Below are 13,784 nucleotides of genomic sequence, written 5' to 3' on the forward strand. Positions count from 1 at the left end.
TAACACCAAAAAAAATGCTTGCAATATCTCAACTTTATCATTTATGATGCATGACAATTTGACATTTTTGTACAAAGAATAATTGAAATTGACACTCTAGATTTGGCTTGGCGGGCCACATAAAATCACGTGGCGGGCCGGATCTGGGCCCCCCGGGCCTCGAGTTTGACACCCTGCGCGTTAAAGTAACACAGAGGGATACATATGTAACTAATTCATTTCCCCAAGACAGCGAGCGGTAATAACTAATGCTCGTCATAAAACATCAGTCATACATTAGTGACATGCATGAAACGAGCGGGGCCGGGAGAAGCTTCCAGAATCCGGGGGGGGGGGGCAAATGTCGGATCTGGCTTTCATTACCCTGATTGGAACGGCAGACAATTGAGCATGAAAAAGGCATTTTTCCGAGGGTGAACTCATGTGCGATTGGCCGCCGAGGACATCTGTCAATGGCCCGTAAAAGCCCCCCCCCCCCAAAAAAAAAAGTGGTGCACGCCATTCCTAATGAAAGGTTTTGGGCTCGTAAAAAAAAAAAAAAAAATAAGAAAGCGGGTCGGCACGTTTCGGAGCGTCGGGATTATTAAACGATCCGCTGGCGCTTGGCGGAATTCAGAGACATCAAGATTTGTACGTCTTTCCGTTGGAGCTCGTTCTTCGCCTCGCCGCTTTTATCCCCCCCGAAACGTCTTTTCTAGACGCCTAAAAGTATCGCCGTGCGGGTGAAAAAAAAAAACGTATTTGAGTGATTCACGCTAAGGTGCCGATGAGGTCAGCACTTAAAACGGGACTTCATCACATTATCGATGCATAAATCAGTTTTTTTGGGGGTGGGGGGGGTGGTCAATGAGGACTGAACTGCATTCGGTCCTCTTGGACTGTGATGGTGCCAGGGTCGGTGCGGGCCACCCTGTGGCTCCAACGAGTCCAGAGTCTACTTGAGCCTTGTGCGGCGCAAATGTTCCAGTCGCTCTCTGCGACTTTTTTGTTCTTGGGTCCGATTACGTTTGGTTATCCTTCGAACGTGTTCACCCACACATGCATCTCCCACCCATCCAGACGACGAACTCTACTTCTATTCCGATAAAATGTCCTTTTTTGGGGGGGGTTTTCTCTCCAGATAAGCGTAATTCCACTGATTAGCTGTCGTCGGGCTTGCCAGCTGATTACGACCGGACTCATCTACAACTTCGCGGTGGTCGCAATCACTCACGATTATTAATATCTGCAAACAGAAAAGCTAGCATACTAGGAGTGAAGAGGATTCATGCCATATGCTTTCTAAAACATTCACCCGTTGTTTCATATTTCATTGCAAGTCAACATTTGAAAAGTTTTATAAAGCAAGCACATGTCCAGCCACTCACATTGTCATGCCCGCGGATATAAAGTTGCTGGTGTGTGTTCAGGTTGTAATTATGAGTGTACCCCTTTAAGAGCGGAGGGGAGCGGCGTAGAAGTAGGTTGAGCAGAAAAACAAAAAGCTGTCAGGCTGCGGTTCACTGCGCTGGATCGGTTTTCGTGTGCGAGAGTGTGCGACGAGTGCGCAATTGCGCAGTGGCGCAGCTTAGAGGGAAGGTTGGTCAAGACGACACAAAATATGCGACGTCTTTCAATATCTACGTATTTCTACTCGTAACAAATTTTACGTGCAGATTTGCGAGTGCGATGGCGCAATCACAGTCACTGCATATTCGTTCAGTACAGTATTTTTCATATTTTTTTTTAAAGAAAATAGGAATCTATACTTCAAAAATCTTGACATAGATAGAGAAAAACTGATCAGTTTTGGATTCTGCACCCAAAAACTGGTTACAAACAGCTGTCAGACCCAACTTGACCAAAATTATGTTGCCCAGGGTTTTTCAAGTACATATACACCGTAATTCCCGGCCTACGTAGCACACCTGATCATAAGCCTCACCCAGTAAATTTGTAAAGGAAATACCATTTGGTACATACATACGCCAAAGGTGTGTAAAAGCCGCAAGAGCCCAAATTGAAACACAAGACATTTACAAAGAAAGACGGTACACAAAAAGTATTTTATGCTAACGCTAGCTTTAATGCTAGTGCCAGCGCTAGCGCCGCGCTAAGGCTAGTGCTCACCCTAGCACTAACGGTAAGAATAACAAGGCCGGTTAAAATAAAACTTACCGGTAAATATCACTGAGGCACGCCAGTAACGCAGCAGCAACACGCTAGCAGGTAGCTAACAGGGCCGGTAAAAGTCACTTCCTTGGCACATATATTCCACCGGTCTCGTGCCCCCTTGGTACATACATACGCCGAAGCTGTGTAAAAGCCGCAAGTGTCCGCATTGAAACACGACATATTTACAAAGAAAGATGGTACACAGAGAGTTTACCGCTAGAGCCGCCACGCTAAAGCTAGCCTCCCTGCGCTAACGCTAGCGCTGCCGCGCTAAAAGGGCTGGTTAAAAAAAAAAAAAAAAAAAAAATCACCGAGTCACGGCAGTAACACGCTAGCGTCACGCTAACAGGGCTCCTGGAAGTTGACAGCTGCGATTGGCTCCAACTCTCCCGTGACCCTTGTGAGGACAAGCGGCTCAGAAAATGGACGGATGGATGGATGGATGACCCTTGTACCACCATCATAAGAGATTTATTAGTTTTATAGTTTTCAGGGACAGTTGGAACGATTCGCTAATTCGAGATACACGTGCGCCGAAAAAGTGGTTTTGCCATCCACACCCGCATTTATTGGGAGCAAAAATGGGATACGCGACACGAGCCAAGACAGACTGATTTTGTCATGATCTTGGTTTTTTTTAATGCCGGCAAATGGCGACAACGCGACGAAAAACGGTCGGAAGTGGGTCGGCGTTCCCGCCCTTCCCGTCGAAACTTCCCTCAGGGCGCGCCGGCATCCGCACACCTGCTGCCGTCTCGCCAATCAAACGTCACCCCGACGCTTTATCGCTCGCTCGACCCGCGTCTCGCAAGTTCGAAGCCGTCGGTTTTGCCGAACCTTCCCGTTAGTCTGCGTCGGGGTGCGGCTGGGGGGGGGGGGGGGGGGGGGGGGGAATTCCGGGCACCGATTGCATCACAGGAGCGGAGTGTTGCCTTTCACTTTTGTTTGGGCCTCATCCAAGAGCCAAATGATGCGTTCGAGTGGACCTTAAATAGCTCCCCAAACTCATTCTCCAGACTCGCCGCCAACCGCGACTTAATCAGCCAACGTGTACTATTATTATCGTATTATCGTTTTTATTATGATTGGAAGCCCGGGGGGGAGGGGGGGGGGAAATCCGGGGGCCGTTGCGCAAGCGCTACGTGCGCCCCTGAGCGACTCTTTTTCGCAGTCCAAAAAAAAAAAAAAACCCTTGCAGTTATTTTTTTTTTTTTTTTGATGAAAACATGTGTTGTGAAACGTCTCGAGCGTGTGATAAAGTATGACAGCTGACCGCAACTATTATATCGCCGAGACAACGCAATAAGCACGATTAATGATTATTCGGCAAAATGAGTCAGCATTTATCCGCAAGAGCGAGACACGGAATAAAATAAATGCGCAGATGGTACAAACAACTCAGAGGCACATTGAGACATTTCTGTACTGCTACTGCAATAATATTAATGATGCAGTAACACAGTACCGGATAACAATACCTCGATGAATATTAGCGGATGGCAACTATAAGTTTTGTAGCTGATTATTATTATTTATTTATTTTTTTTGCACAACACAGTAGTCATAAATTCATTCAAATCAGATGTTTGTGGAAAAAATTAATTATTTTAAGGCCATATTGCCCATCCCTGGATAATTATATGATATTTGTGCCACTGGAAATTTTGGCCTTATTCTTGCATGAAAATATGACCATAAATTGGCTTTTACTTCATATGGCGTCAGACATGTACACATGTACCTCAAATTATTATTTTTTTTTTTTTGTGTGTTGAATCAAATTATTTAAGCGGCGGCACGGTAGATCAGCTGGTAAAGGGTTGGCCTCACAGTTCTGAGGACCCGGGTTCGATCCCGGACCCGCCCGTGTGGAGTTTGCGTGTTCTCCCCGTGCCTGTGTGGGTTTTCTCCGGGTGGGCACTCGGGTTTCCCCCCACATCCCAAAAACGTGCAACATTAATCGGACACTCTAAATTGACCATAGGTGTGATTATGGGTGCATTTGTTTGTTTCTATGCGCCCTGCGATTGGCTGGCAACCGGTTCAGGGTGAGCCCCGCCTCCTGCCAGCACTCCCCGCGACCCTTGTGAGGATAAGCGGCAAAGAAAATGGATGGATGGAAATTATTGAAGATGAGCTTGGAATGAAGTGTTTGGGGAACCTTACGGGTTGTACTCTTAAGTCAGGGGTCTGCAAATTTTTACTTTTGAGGAATTCACCCAGAAATCTTTACTTGACAAAAGGGCAACTTGATCATTGAACAGTTGAGCTAAAAATTGCGATTTTTTTTTTTTTTTTGGTTGCCATTTTCTGTTTTTCTTCTATTCTCAAGTAATCAGTACACGGCAGGCAAACGACAAACGTAGTCTACACACTGCCCACCGGTTCTCGAGCTAACGAAATCCGGGCTCGCCATTGGTCCAGCGGTACGCGGGGCCGGGATGAGTCCTGGCTCGCTTTTATGAAACGGCAAAAAAAAAAAAAAAAAAAAAAATTACACTGTAAAATACATCCATCCACCTATTTTCTTTAGCCACTTATCCTCACGAGGGTCGCGGGAGTGCCGGAGGAGGCGGGGTACACCCTGAACTGGTCGCCAGCCGATCGCAGAGCACGTCGAAACAAACAACCCATCGCACCTATGGGCAATTTAGTGTCCAATTAATGTTGCATGTTTTGGGGATGTGGGAGGAAAGCGGAATGCCCACCCGGAGAAAAGCCACGCAGGCACGGGGAGAACGTGCAAATTCCACACAGGCGGGGCCGGGATCGAACCCGGGTCCTCGGAACTGCGAGGCCAACGCTTTACCAGCTGATCCATCGCGCCGCCCCACTGTAAAATGCTGCTAAGAATTCTGGATCGGTTGTGGTATTTTGACAAATTATTCCACAAATGTGCTGCTAAGACCCTCGTGAACTGTTTTGAATTCTGGGGGGGGGGGGGGGGGTATGTTCCTGGTCGACAGCGGCCCAAGTCAAACATATTTAAGAACCACAGATGTATTAATAGCCTGACTGACATGAATAAATGAATGATGATTAATCCTTGACAGGGAAAGTGTTTTTTTTTTTTGTTTTTTTAAATATTTCACACCCCACATATCTGTATGAAAACATAAATCGACTACAATGTAATGCGTTGAATGTGCAAATGTGGTGGAATTTATTATTATTATTATTTTTTTAAATAGCAACAGAAAACGTAAATAAATAAAAATCAATACACACTATATTGCACTACAGGGTTATACATTTAATAATAAACATTTTAGCTAATTTAAAAAAAAAGATAATCTACAACATGAGTCTTCAGGCATCCCATTGTACATGTTCCAGGGGAGGAAGTAGGATTTTTTTTTTATTAAAATGATTTATCAATGATTTTGATAAATCATCCAGTTCGATTGTTGTGCAAAAGCACTGAGAATCACCAAAACTTATAGGGAGTGTTTCATACTCCTCCGTGAACCCAGTATCATAAAAATAAAACATAATGTAGTGCCATAAATTACAATTATTTATTTATTTATTTTTTTACAAGTTTTGCTGTTCAGTTCTATGTACAATAAGAAGAAAAAAACTAGTTACTTACTGAAAGAGCACTTGGATTTTTTCTCCTTCCTTTACTTGGATTATATTTTACAGCAGTTTAAAATATTTTTCTGACTTTGGTCATTTCTGTTTTGTTTTTATTTTCAATCATTTTTATGTTCAACACAAAGGATTGCTGAAGCTATAGAATAATAAACATACAAGCGAACTTTGGTGTTTTGGGGGTGGCTGGAACCGATTAACTCCACTCCCATTCATTTCAATGGAGAACGGTTATTTGACTTACGAGCGTCTGAGAACAAATTAAACTTAGTCCTCAAGAACCGCAATGGACAGAACTTGGTCTTCTTTTACTGTAGCAAGGTCACATTTTTTGCAAGAACCTTTCCAAATGTGGTGGAAACATAAACAGTTCTCTGGACTGGTTCAAGCATCCCACTAGTTCCACTTATTTAATACATACGAGTACATCTAAGGCGAGCTGGAGAGCTTCGGCCACACAGTTTTGAGGTCTCGGGTTCAATTCCGGAGTGGAGTTTCCAATTTCTCCCCCGTGCCTGCGCGGGTTTTCTCCAGCCACTCCGGTTTCCTCCCACATCCCAAAAACATCCGTCCATCCATTTTCTTTGCTGCTTATCCTGACAAGGGTTTTGGGGGTTGTGCTGGAGCCGATGCCGGCCGTCAACGGGCAGGAGGCGGGGTTACACCCTGAACCGGTTGCCAGCCAATCGCAGGGCACATCGAGGCAAACAATCCCACCAGAGTGTCTGATTAATGTCGCACGTTTTTGGGGATGTGGGAGGAAACCCACGGAGGGACCGGGAGAACATGCAAACTCCACACAGGCGGGACCGGGATCGAACCCGGCTCCTCAGAACTGTGAGGCCAACGCTTTTTACCAGCAGAAAGCTTCAAGCATCCCACTAGTTCCACTTACGGAATAGATACCAGTACATCTAGGGGGAGCTGGAGAGCGTTGGCCTCACAGTGCTGAGGACCCGCGTTCGATCCCAGACCCGCCCGTGCAGAGTTTGCATGTCCCCCCCCCCGCCCCCCCCCGCCACTCCGGTTTCCCACCAACTCCAACATGAATTGCACCCTCTAAATTGCACCGAGGTGTGATTGCGAGTGCGACCGCTCGTCTCGTTGTTGCCCCCGCGATTGGCTGGCAACCGGTTCGGGGCGTACCCCGCCTCCAGCACGTCCCCGCGACCCTTGTGAGGATAAGCGGCAAAGAAAATGGATGGCTGGATAGGACATCGAAGACAAGTTTAAGCAGGTTAGAAATGAAAATTTCACCCCAAACAACTTCAGTGTAGCCAAATATTTTCGGGGCTCACTGTAGAGAAAGTCATCAAAATTCCATTTTTTTTTTTTTTTTTGGTCAATGTCGCGACTCACCCTGCTGGCCGGCTTGCTGTGGGCGGCGTGGCCGCGGGGCAGGTAGCAGAGCAGAAGCAGAGGCGCCATCAGGTGACAGCAGCAGCTCGTCGCCGCAAACACGACGACGACTCGCCAAGGCAACATGGTCGCGAGCCGGCTCGGAAAAGTCCTTCTCCTCGGGGTTTTTCTTTTTCTTTTTTTTTTTTTTCGGTGCTGGTGGTGGTCTTGGAGGGAGGGGAGTGGGATGACCGGGTGGGGGTGGGGGTGTGGGGGGGGGGTAATCGTCGCGTCACATACTTAGCGGCCTCGGGTGGGACGACCGCGGCCGCCGCAGCTCTCGTGTCGCGTGCTGAGGGTTCGTATCCACAGGTTGACTTTTTCCTCTCCTCCCAACTCGTCTCCGGGTTTTCTTTGCCCAACTTCTTAAAAAAAAAAAAAAAAAAGAGTTGATTGACGTCACCGTTCGACCAATGGTGGCGGCGGCTTGGCGTCGAGGCCACGCCCACAATACGTCTCAGCCGTTCCGAGCAAAGTTCAACAAATTTATGGAATTTATGAATTGCGTACGAGACACGCGCTCACGCCAAATATTTCATATCTAGATGCAGCAAGTCATTTGTTTGCGGAAATTTCAAGGAAATGGGTAACATTCATAAAATGTAATCAATAATAGTAAAGCATACGATGATTAATTTTATTTTGAAAATGAATACATATTAATATGACTGCTTGAATCACTCAAAAGGTAAAAAATTGGAAAGGGGGAAAAAAAGGGGGTATTGAATTATTAATGATTCTTAAACTTTATTGCGATAATGTTCATTGACATTTCACCGCAAACAACTCACAACAAATACAAAAATTCAATGAAAAACTAATAATTCCATTTTTGGATAGCTAGGATTTTTCTCATATTTTATCCCATTTCCTAATATACCGTTTTTTCGTGAAAACACAACACAAATCTTTCTCACCGCCGCAAGAGTTCCCATGCCACAGGTGTCAAACTCGAGGCCCGGGGGGCCAGATCCGGCGCGCCATGTGATTTTATGCGGCCCGCGAAGCCAAATCTAGTGTCAATTTCAATTATGCTTGTAAAAAAAAAAAAATGTCTACAAAAATGTCGCGCATCGTAAATGTTAAAGTTGAGATATTGCAAGCATTTTTTTTTTGTGTTGCCAAACATGAATAGTTGAAAAACACGTTACCCTTGATTTCTGATCCTGTCCTACGCCGCTGCAATACACCAAAGGGCTCTGCGAACCCGTCTAGTGTATTTACCGTCATCCAGGAAGTGCGTTTCAGTGGGCCGACACCATTTGCGCTGTCAATATCGGCAAACCTTTGGCAAGAATTGAAATTTACATTTATTTTACCATACAAGTAAAAGAAATCTTACATTTGCATTGGACTGATGCTTATCCTCACGAGGGTCACAGGGAGTGCTGGAGCCTATCCCAGCTGTCAACGGGCAGGAGGCGGGGTACACCCTGAACTGTTTGCCAGCCAATCACAGGATGTATACTGTACAATATATATATATATATATATATATATATATATATATATATATACACTGTATATATAACATTTTTATTTATTTGGCTTTAAAAGCATTTTAGAGGTACTTTAGGAACTTTTTTTGGAGGGCTTAATGCACCGCAGAGCCGTTGAAGTGTCACACGTGCACATTTGTATTTATTAGCAGTTCCTTTTGTTTTTCTCCAACCTCCCCGATTACATTGCAGGTCGAATTGACCCCTTTTTAAGTTTAAAAGAAATAAATTATATAAATATGACTCTTTAATAGCTTGTATAAATAGTTGGGTAAATGTGAGCCATTTCCCAGGATGTATCTGTGCCATAATTTGGCTCATTTGCATAAAAAAATGAATTGAGAGAGACTTGGTAGCTAGGCTGGGTGAAGATCCGAACATGACACAAAGTTTTATCATTACGACGTTGCTTCCATATAAAAGAGTTTATTTAAAAAAAAAAAAAAAAAAAACATTAAAATTAGAACGTATAGCTCATAAAAGTGTTGTTGGCGCTACGTCGTGGCATATTTCTATTATAAAGTCTCGGCTCAATAAACGTCGGGAAACCGAGACCAGACGGCGAGGTGGCATCCAGTTCTGTCTGCGGACCGGGCCGGTCCTGTGAAGACCGAGACCTCTGCTTGCCCCCAGTTCACATTTCCAGCTTTGCTTTGCCAACAGAAAGCTTTGCTGGACACTTTCAACAAATCCACCCCCCGTTTTGGACCCTTTCCCCAACACCAACAAACCCCTCCTTGGGCCCACCTCGCTGGCGGTCCCATGCCCAGACCGAGCTGTTAATTCAATCAGCCGAGCGCTACGCTCAATTGTGCATCCACAAGGGCTCGGGGACGGGCGCGGGGGGCCCCGCGGAGGGTCGCGCGCCCTCGTCCACCCCGCGGGGGCTTTTAATTGCGGCTGACAGCGTGTAAACACGGCGGTGAATAGCGCGGCGCAGGTGCAGGCTCGTGTGCTGACGCCGGCTGGTGCAATAGTTCACACCCGCCCCTCCCGCGCCGCACTTTGTTACTTTGTTTTTACCCACAAGTGTTGCTTTGCCTACAACAGCTTTACACCCAGCAAGCTTCAATCCCCGCGGGGGCCCGAGCGGCGGACAGTGGGGGGGGATCGCTTAAGGTGATCTCGTTAACATTCCTTCAGACGCTCTTGTTGGCCGACGCTCGTCCTCGAATCCCACGACATCTCTGCACTCCGGGATCGGGAGCGGGCCCTGTGCTGGCTCCAGGTGGGGACTGGGTGGCACGGTGGGGGTTCAAACTAAGGAAGGACGGCAATCCCTCAACCAAGGATTCTTGTCTTTACTGTGAACCAAAAACCCCGGTTTTGAAACTGTCCTGCAACTCCTTTCCTGGTTTCTCCGATGCTGGCATGGGAGGCACCGGGTGGTTTGGACTGAGTAGGGGGAGCGTCCCTGGATGATGGAGACTTGTCTTTACAATACTACAAACAAGTAACCAGGTGGTTTTGTGTATTTACTTAATTAAGGGACCACCACGCTGTCCAGCTCCCTTTCTTGCTCACCTCCCAGATCCTGCTAAACCCGTATGAGGACAAGCTGGCATGGTGGTGGTTCAGCCTGAGGAAAGGGAACATCCCTGCACTATGGATTCTTGACTTTACTCCCCAACAACCAAAAATCCAGATGATTTTCTCTCTAGAGTTCATCAAAACACAACTCAAACTGTCTTGCAACCCCTCGCGTGGTCCCTCCCTAGATCCTGCTGGCACCAGGTGGAAATTGGGTGGCACAGAGTGGACTGAGACAGAGAGATTCACATCTTCATTTAATCAAAAAACTTCCACACTATCCGACAGCCGCTCTGGACCCTGGTTGAGTGGATTGTTCTGATTGAGGAAGGGGGAACATCTCCACACCAAGGATTCTTCTCCCTTAGAACCAAGAACCCAGATGTTATTTCTGTCTACACTTCAATCTTAAAACTGTCTTGCTCTACAATCTTTCTCCCTTCCTGGATCCTCCTGGCACCAGGTGGGGATTGGGTGGCGTGGATGGAGGTTAGGTCAGAAGAAGGGAAGCAATCCTAGATTTAGGATTCTGGTTTTTACCATCCCGCAACCCAAAATCCAGTTGATTTTTCTCTAGAGTTCATCAAAAAATAATTTAAACTGTCTTGCAACCGCTCGCATGGTCCCTCCCTAGGTCCTGCTGGCACCAGGTGGAACATGGGTGGGACAGAGTGGACTGAGAAGGGGGAACATCTCTATACTAAAGATTCACGTCTTCGTTTAATCAAAAAAACCTCCACACTCTCCGACACCCGCTCTGGACCCTGGTTGAGTGGATGGTTCTGATTGAGGAAGGGGGAACATCTCCACACCAAGGATTCTTCTCTCTTAGAACCAAGAACCCAGATGTTATTTCTGTCTACACTCCAATCTTAAAACTGTCTTGCTCTACAATCTTTCTCCCTTCCTGGATCCTCCCGGCACCAGGTGGGGATTGGGTGGCGTGGATGGAGGTTAGGTCAGAAGAAGGGAAGCAATCCTAGATTTAGGATTCTGGTCTTTACCATCCCACAACCCAAAATCCAGATGGTTTTCTGTTTTCCCTTCATTAAAGGATCTTCAAACTGTCTTGCCCTCCTGTCCTGGTCGCTCCCACCCCGTGGACCTGACCACCGCCCCCGCCCCCCCCCCCCCACCGCTGCTCCCAATCATTCACGTTGACCCTAATTGTGCCAATTCCAGCGTCTCAATAGCTCTAATTACGAGGCCCTCGGCTGAAGCTTTCCGCAAGCTGCTGAACCGTCACGGCCAACAAGTAGAAAACATCTACAGGGACAAAGAGTGTGGGTCGAGTAGGGAGGGGGGCTGAAAGGGAATTTGGTTGTGGGAGGGGGGGGGTGTAAAGGGTGACCGGTTGGCCCTTTTCAGTGCTTAAAAGCTGCATTTGTGAAGCTGAACACCTGCACTCGGCGTTTGGTGGCCTGTCCGTAGCCGCAAACCGACACAAGCGGCTCTCGTTTTGTCTTCAAATGAGGGGCGTGACCAAGTACAAGTTAAGATTTTCAAAAAACATTTTTCTGAAGTGGCCGATAAAGGCTCATACTCGAGACAATCCGTTCGTATCGTTTCAAAAGGAGCGCGGATCCGAGAAGGATGGACGACAGAAGCCGTAGCACTCCTGCCAAACGTTCATTATCATTTTGAAAACTTGATATAGGAATAGGGAGGAGGGGGGTGGGGGGGGGGCTCGAAACATTGCCCCCGACCCCAGTTTCACTGATTGACATGAAATTGAGGTGAAATTTGCTTTAATAAGCCCCAATCAGAAGCAGCTAACCCTCGACAGCTGGGCGACACTGAAACCGTAACGCTTCCTTCCTTATGCCGCCAAATCGGAGACAAGAGTAAAAAAATACATAAATCACAAACAAAATCAATAAAAAGAAATTAAAAACTGGTGGCGCAATCGTCCAGTTGTTTCTTTTCAATGTTAATATACGTGCATCGCCTTCGACCGGAACGTTGCCCCCATCAAGGTGGCCCCCACGTCGGCGCGTCGTTTCGCATCTCGCTACAACGCGCCGACCTCGCTCTTCTTGAGGGAGTCCTCGGGTCAAGACGGTCTCTGTCCCCCGTCCGCCATTTTGTCCGGCTTAACGCTCGTCGCATTTTTCGCTCTCCTTTTTAGACATGATCGCCCCGAAAAAGAAATCCGTGTCCTTTAGCGACTGCGGCCAAAAGAAAATCCAGTACCATGGAAACGAAGCTCAAGATCTTGAAAAGATTGGAGGAAGGAGAGACACCGAGACCACCGAGGCTTTAGTCGGTCGACCGCGGTGGCAATTATGAAAGACTAAATCCCGTATTTTACCGCGTTCTTTGCTACTTGTCGAGATGGAGAGGACTGAGGACCAGGTTCCTTGGCAATAGCTAAGCACAGCCTCCCCGTTCTTGTTCTCCATCCACCTCTCAGCAGTCATGCTAAGTACTTGTTTATTTCGATGTATTTGTTTTTTCTACAAAGTATTTTGATGTAAATTCTGACTTTAACAGTGCAATTCGAGTGAAGTCGCTACTCTAGGAAGGGATCTCAGTTGTAGACCGAGGACACCGTGACTGTTGCGATTGGTCACTGAGACAGGCCTTGACTTCACCTCTCCGTGAACCCTCTGCGGTCCGGGCTTCCGAAAAACAACGACGACAACACAAAACTTGACCCGACTACCCCCACCCCCCACCCCCCGGCCCCGCTCGGCCCCCGTTAACAAGCCGGCGGACCACGTTCCCCCGTTGCTGATACAACGCGATGAAAGTAGCACTGTTCCCTTGTGCTAGTCACAAGTTTAGTGGGTCACCGTCGTCGCGGCTATGAAGCCCTCGCTAGAGAGCACGTAGTGGATTTATTTGATCGCTTATTGTTTGATTTACATAATATAATATTACAATGGATGGATTTATGGATAAGGATAGCTCGGGGCTCTAAAATTCAATTCGCTATTCGCGTCGACAGTCACGAATAACTTCCAAATCTGAATAAAATTGGTACTCCTCGTACTATTTTGGAATAAAGACGTCGTCACCCAACAAATGGCAAATGTGTGTATCGGGGGGGGGGGGTGGGGTGGGCTGGGATAGACAATCATTAATGATTACATTTCCCTCATAAGTAAAACATAGACATTTAAAGGTCAAGTGTCATGTCTATAAACGTTCTAAAATAGATATTGTAGTAAAAAAAAATACATATAACATTATTCACTTCAATGTCCGTATGAAAAAATAAATATGAGCGGAGAGCGCGTCCTCCACTCGCAAAGTTGCGGAAGTCTCAGTCGATATTCAAGTGGTAGCCGTATTGGCTGCATCTTCTGCCCGTGACATCACGCTGGGACATTCGCCACCTGCCGTGGGAGACGAACACGCCCCCTCTGACACGGAAGCTCTTTTCGAAGAGTGAAGTGACCGGGGCAATATGACCCTATCTTTTCGAACCATATTTGGATGATATCCGGATGACGGCCAAACCGCTTGTGGCCAAACCACCTCCCCGCCTGATCCACCTCCGCGGTGGAGATAAACAACAGCGGCTGCGGCCGCAAGCGACGACGACGGCACGGCCAAACCGCCTCCCCGTTTGATCCACCTACGCGGCGGAGATGAGCCACCGCG

General features: G+C 47.0%; 1 protein-coding gene across 5 annotated transcripts in view; it reads right to left on the minus strand.

Annotated features, from left to right (window-relative positions):
* The window catches only part of smoc1 (SPARC related modular calcium binding 1), a 43,327-nt gene extending 34,920 nt beyond the window's left edge, over positions 1-8,407 (minus strand). For 4 of the 5 annotated variants that reach the window (XM_061843783.1, XM_061843782.1, XM_061843781.1 and 1 more), the window contains exons 1-2: positions 8,298-8,407; positions 7,108-7,511 (exon numbers count right to left, since the gene is read on the minus strand). In XM_061843783.1, the coding sequence (XP_061699767.1) occupies positions 7,108-7,233 (126 nt within the window). In that variant the 5' untranslated portion in view covers positions 7,234-7,511; positions 8,298-8,407. The remainder of the gene's footprint in view (positions 1-7,107; positions 7,512-8,297) is intronic. The other variant, XM_061843780.1, reaches the window with a different exon arrangement.
* Between the last annotated feature and the right edge of the window lie 5,377 nt (positions 8,408-13,784).

The sequence above is a fragment of the Syngnathoides biaculeatus genome, chromosome 15 (assembly GCF_019802595.1).
Source record: "Syngnathoides biaculeatus isolate LvHL_M chromosome 15, ASM1980259v1, whole genome shotgun sequence".
NCBI classification, from domain to species: domain Eukaryota; kingdom Metazoa; phylum Chordata; class Actinopteri; order Syngnathiformes; family Syngnathidae; genus Syngnathoides; species Syngnathoides biaculeatus.